Here is a 6,215-nt window from a genome sequence, read left to right as displayed (position 1 = left end):
GTTGATGGGTTTTCAAATTTGTTTTTTATTTATATTTTTTCTTCCTCTTCTTCTTCTTCCTCCTTCTTTTCTTCCTCTTCTTCTTCTTCCTCCTCCTCTTTCTCCCTTCTTCTTCTTCCGCGCCGATAGGGGGGATTTTTTTTTTTTTTTTCCTTCCTCCTTTTTTTTCCTCTTCTTCTTCCTCCTCCTCCTCCTCCTCCTCCTTCTCCTTCTTGTTCTTCTGCAGGGGGTTGTTGGGTTTTCAAAATTTTTATTTATTTTTTTATTTTTTTGGGTTTGCAGGTGAGGGGAAGAAAATGAAGATGGGGAGAAGAAAGAGGAGGGGCAGGGGGAGGAGAGGGACAAACTGATGGGCTTTTTTTTTCTCTGCTTTTATTATTATTTTAATATTTTAAAAAAATTAAATAATTGTTTTTTAGTTTTTAATAATTTTTTAATAGAAAGCATGTTCCGAATCAAGCCACGTCAGAACTTAACAGAAAAACTAACAGAAAAATTGACGGAGGTATGACATTGTCACAAATTTGTAAGATGCGGTACGACATTGTCAATTTTAAAAGATGAGGTATGAAACTGTCGTAACCCCAATAGTTGAGGTAATTTTTTGTACTTTACCCTTTTTTTTTAAATTTTACTTTTAATTATTATTTTAATATTTAAAAAATATTAAATATTTTTTTTAGTTTTTAATAATATTTTAATAATTTTTTAATAGAAAGTGGTCCCCGTCTATTGCCACGTCAGCATTTAACAGAAAAACTAACAGAAAAATTGACGGAGGTATGACATTGTCACAAATTCGTAAGATGCGGTATGCCATTGTCAATTTTAAAAGATGAGGTATGAAACTGTCATGACCGCAATAGTTGAGGTAGTTTTTTGTACTTTACCCTAAAGAATTCTTTATTTTTGTGAGAAGTGCCCTATAAATGATGTAATCGACATCCATATTGAAGTATTTCTTGTTTTGAAGATGTAAAAGATGCAAAGCTCCTAGTGGAGTGAGAGGGTTCATTGTTTCTTTAATACTTGCATGTCATTCTAGCTGAATTTTTGGAATTCAAGATCTAGAACGATTTATATGGTATACCTGTTAACGTATTATAATAATGTGAATATTTGATTTGACACTATAACCAGTCAATTTTAAAAATCTAGTCGTCCGTTCATATTGCAACATGTAAGTTGGTTATACCACGTGATTATATTCTAATATTGCATAATAGGTTTTTTGAGATCTGATGGTCTTGCAATCAAATAGTGTAAATATAGTACAGATGGCATCAAGGGCCAGGTCAATATATTCACATTTTTTCTCTGTCGAGCAAACTTGCATTGTGAGTCAAAAAAAATTGTTCCTCTAAAATAAAAGGGGTGTATTCAAGTGGAAATTTGAGAGATTTTAATAGATTCATAAATCCATGAATTTTATAGAGTTCAATTGATTTGTAGAGACTTCATGTAAAATTTTGATTTAATTCTCTCAAAATCTCATGGGAAGAGGTGAGATTTGTGGATGCTTAAAATACACTACTAAATCTCTCCAATTCCCTCTAATTCCTTAACGTTTTCAAATTCTTTAAATTCAAATTCTAATTGAATATAATTGGAATGTTATAAACTTCTTTAAAATTCTAATTGAATACACTCGGATTTCTAAGGATTTTAATAAACTATCTTAAAATCCTGATTGAATACGCATTAAATTTCAGAGAATCATTTAAAATCCTGATTAAATACCGCTAGATTTATTAAAAGAACTAAAATCCCATATGAATACACCCCCCTAAGCTTAGACCTACTAACTAATTATCATCTTAATTAGAAACGCATTTACCATAATTATGATTTAATCAATTTCCCAAAAGCATGAAAGCTACATACCGACTCCCACCTTCTCTTTTGATCCTGTCTATTGATGTAGCAGCTTGCAATAGTAAGCTACCAACTCCAGCCTCTCTCTCTCTCTCTCTCTCTCTCTCTCTCTCTCTCTCTCCACAAACCTCCTCTATAAATTTCATCAATCCAACCAAAGGATTCAGCAAACCAAAATATTCAAATTTCAAGTCTTTCTTCTTCTCCAAGAAACTACATCATGGCTCAGTCTATGAGCTTCCTTTTAGCCCTTTCTCTTCTTGCATTATTTCCACTATGTTTCTGTGATAAAACTCCTGGTGGGTATCTCTACCCACAGTTCTATGACCACTCCTGCCCCAGAGCAAAACAGATAGTCAAGTCCGTTGTTGCAAAAGCCGTTGCAAGAGAAGCCCGAATGGCGGCTTCTTTGCTCAGACTGCATTTCCATGACTGTTTCGTGAAGGTCTCCGATCACAAAAACTTCTAATTACACATTTTATGTGACCGAGGCACTTATAAATTGTGTTGCTAACTATTTTGCAGGGTTGTGATGCATCACTTCTGCTGGACAGTAGCCAGAACATAATCTCCGAAAAGAGGTCTGTCCCGAACCAGAATTCAGCACGAGGGTTCGAAGTGATCGACGAAGTCAAGTCGGCATTGGAGAAGGAGTGCCCCAGCACTGTGTCTTGTGCTGATATTTTGGCTCTTGCTGCTAGAGACTCAACTGTTCTGGCAAGTTTTAGCTTTTTTTGTATGTTGCATGGTGTGTGACAAAAGCCTAAACTCTATGCTGACTGTCCATTGTTGCATAATGTTTCAGACCGGGGGGCCAAGCTGGGAGGTGCCACTAGGAAGAAGAGATTCAATTGGAGCAAGTTTGAGTGGCTCCAACAACAACATCCCAGCCCCAAACAACACATTCCAAACTATTCTCACCAAATTCAAGTTGAAAAAGCTAAACATTATTGATCTTGTTGCACTATCTGGTAAAATTTTTCCTAACACAGTATTTTGTATGTGACTATATTGTTTTGCAAAATATGGGTGTGGGTCCACCATTGAACCTGATTGAGCACTGATATTGATCTCCAACTTAACTTTTAAGGATAAAGTAAGAGAATTTCACATGGGTGGACTATAATTTTTCCTTTTATTGTCTATATTGGCTGAGTGATTGACTTTGTTTAAGTATCGTTAGGGTGGAGTGAGTCAATTTTTACTAACGTGGGGTAGGTTAATTTTCCCCAAATGGATGAACTTTATAAGAATAGCACCAATAATTCATTTACCCAATTTTTGCATTATGTTGGAGCCCACCTAGGTTTGCTAGGTTGTGTTAAATCTTCCAAACGGATTTAGATTTATATCTCAAAAGACTTTGATGCTATTAGTAATCACCAACTTATAATTTGTATCTAGCCACACAACTCCAACATGCAAAATCATAAAATTACCAAATCCATGTTGGGTTCCATCTCAAAAGACTTTGGTGCCCTAAACTTTGCTTATGCAGGAAGCCACACCATTGGAAATGCCAGGTGCACCACCTTCAGGCAGAGGCTCTACAACCAGTCGGGCAACGGCCTGGCCGATTCCACCCTCGACCAGTCCTACGCCGCCCAGCTTAGAACGCGGTGCCCGAGATCCGGCCGGGACCAGAACCTGTTCTTCCTGGACTTTGTGAGCCCCACAAAGTTCGACAACAGCTACTTCAAGAACTTGCTGGCCTCCAAGGGACTTCTGAGCTCGGACGAAGTTCTAGTCACGAAAAGTGAGGTGTCGAACAAGTTGGTGCAGCAGTATGCAGAGAACAACGAGCTTTTCTTTGAGCAGTTTGCGAAGTCCATGGTTAAGATGGGGAATCTTTCTCCGCTTACTGGGTCGATGGGAGAGATTAGGAAGCGGTGCAGGAAGGTTAACTCTTAGTTATGATTAAGGTTGTATAATTTTTGTATGCAGTTTTGCGTTTTTTTGTGTGTATTTTGTGCTTTCAAGGATAAATTGTGGGTATTATTATCCCATGATGTAATTTAGTGTTGGTGTATTTTAATGGAAATTGCACTAACTTTTCTTCCTTTGTCAAACTTCTTTAATTCGTTTGGCTTTTTGGAATTTTACTTTAGTAGCCGCGGCCTGATACCCGCGCCTATTGCCACCTCTGTATCGGTGGTCTCCTCCGCAAACGCATGCCCGTGGTCTCGTCCATAGACACGCCCGCGACTTTAGCTTAGTAACTTAGTTTAGTTTTTATGTTTCGTATACCGCTTAAATCGGGTTTGTGTTGTCCAGGCGATCTATTGTGGCCTTGCTATGGTTTTTATGAGGGTCTCAATGCTAGGTTTGTCGTGTCTTTCGTCTTTTGTTACAAATTTACTTCAAGATACTATTAATCAAGGTTTTAAAAAACGCTAGGCGCTAATTGGGCGGTGGGCTAGCGCCTAGCACCTAGGCGGGGTTTAGACGGACGTCTAGATGGATTTAGGTAAATGTATTGCATATCTTGTAAATAAGTAAATAAGTGCATATTGACACTTACAAAAAATTATACTTGTATAAAATTCATAGATAAGATAATAAAAGAATGATAAAATGCAAAAGAGTATCCAACAATGTCTCTCCAATAGATAGGATTTTGTTTTTTAATGAATTAGATGGTATAAGATGAAGGTTTATTACTTAATAAATATTTTTTAAAGATTATTTATTATATAGTGAATGAACTTAAAAAAATGTAAATGTGTAAACGTTGTGGTTTGTAGTCTGTAAAAAGGGAGGTGGGGAGCATTACACCAAAAAGGGATGTGAGGCACACCACACAATATTCGATGTATGTTATCTATGATTAGAAGTTAATTAATTTTAAAAAAAAATAAAACAAAAAGTGGAGTGGTCATGTCTGTCACGTGGGGGAGTGGGAAGAGAGAGACTGATTTCTATCTTCTTCTTCCTTTCGTCTTCCTTTCATCTTCTTCTTCTTTCTTTCATCTTCTTGAAACGCAGAAGGCAAAACCAGAACAAGAACACAGCTCTCTAGAACAACAAAATGTCTAAAAGGCCCAGACCGCCTAGGCCGCGCAAGCACCGCCTAAGTTGCCTCCGCGCCCGCCTAATCCTCTTGCCGATTTTTATCTCGATTATGGGCTAATCGGAGCAGCTGGGCACCTTGTGGCGCCTAGGCCGATTTTTAGAACATTGGTACTAATCCTAGTGGTCTATTATGGAAACCGTATAGGTGTTTAAAACAGTATGAAGCATTTCTGAATCATGAAATTCGTCAACAAAGAATATGTACTCATTGGCCACCTCTGGTACTTGTTGTTCTTAGTAATAAAACACTCTCATCGCTTTTGTTAAAGAAATGTCTTTGAACACTTACTTTATGCAATTAGATCATATTTAACTATCAAATATGCATCGGCACTAAATGCCTATAGGTACTGAAGAAAAATCGCATCTAATGAGATTCATGAGTTAGGACTAAAGAATTGATAAGCATGAGGATTGAGGTCGATTAAGATTTTAAGATAAAAACTCACATGAAACAATTTGATGTACCATGAGAAAAAATTTCATAAAAAGGCCCATGCAAGAAAAAAAGAGAAAAACTTCGGTCGGAAATTTGAAACACATTAATATTTTGTGTACTACTTACCTCGAGTTAGTATAATTTATAAAAACATAAATGTAAGCATTGCCATAGTGCTGAACTATGCAAGACTAGGATGTGAACATGATATTATCACGGAGTAACTTTTTTTTACTTAGTTTTAGATAGGGGTACAACTTGGATTAGGTGAATTCGAACCCGTTCATATCCAACTCGACTTTAAATTCGAACAAGTGGGTTTTTTTAGTTATAACCAGCCCGAACATAATCCAATTTCAACCCGTTCATTGATTGGGTTGAGTTGGGTTGATCATTTGTCTGTTCATCCCCAACCCAACCCCACCCTACTAACCAAACCCAATCTAACCAAATTATAACCGATATCAATTCATGCTCATACTACACCGAAGTGAGCCAAGTCCAAAAACCAACGCCATTTCTAATATTTTTTTAATAAATTACCCCTCATAATTACTTAAGTTTTTAGAGAATAAGAGGCTTTGATTAGTCAACTCATATTCGTAGTCTCTAAATCCTAAAGCTTTATAGTAGATTGATTTATGAAATTAAAGTTAGCTAGATTTGATGCTACTTGGCTTAATTTTTTTAGGAATTCTTGGAAACTAAGTTGCTACAAGGTTAAACTTGAAAAAGTTGGGCAACCCGAACCCAACTCAAGTAAACCCTAACCCAATTAAACCCGAGCCCAAATGAACCCGAATGAAACTCAACCTGAACCCGAGCCCGA

At 36.8% G+C, this 6,215-nt stretch overlaps 1 protein-coding gene across 1 annotated transcript; it reads left to right on the top strand.

Annotated features, from left to right (window-relative positions):
* Positions 1-1,987: 1,987 nt before the first annotated feature.
* On the top strand, positions 1,988-3,934 carry LOC125471765 (peroxidase 72-like). The gene is made up of 4 exons (XM_048572511.1): positions 1,988-2,320; positions 2,401-2,592; positions 2,681-2,846; positions 3,374-3,934. Exons 1-4 carry the CDS (start codon positions 2,096-2,098, stop codon positions 3,784-3,786), a joined length of 996 nt encoding a protein of 331 aa, XP_048428468.1. The 5' UTR covers positions 1,988-2,095; the 3' UTR covers positions 3,787-3,934.
* The last annotated feature ends 2,281 nt before the right edge of the window (positions 3,935-6,215 follow it).

Source organism: the organism of the source record quoted next, unplaced genomic scaffold, assembly GCF_019419815.1.
Source record: "Pyrus x bretschneideri cultivar Hongxiangsu unplaced genomic scaffold, Pyrus_bretschneideri_v1 Contig1, whole genome shotgun sequence".
Taxonomy (NCBI): Eukaryota; Viridiplantae; Streptophyta; class Magnoliopsida; order Rosales; family Rosaceae; genus Pyrus; species Pyrus x bretschneideri.
This window is presented reverse-complemented; position numbering and strand designations above follow the sequence as displayed.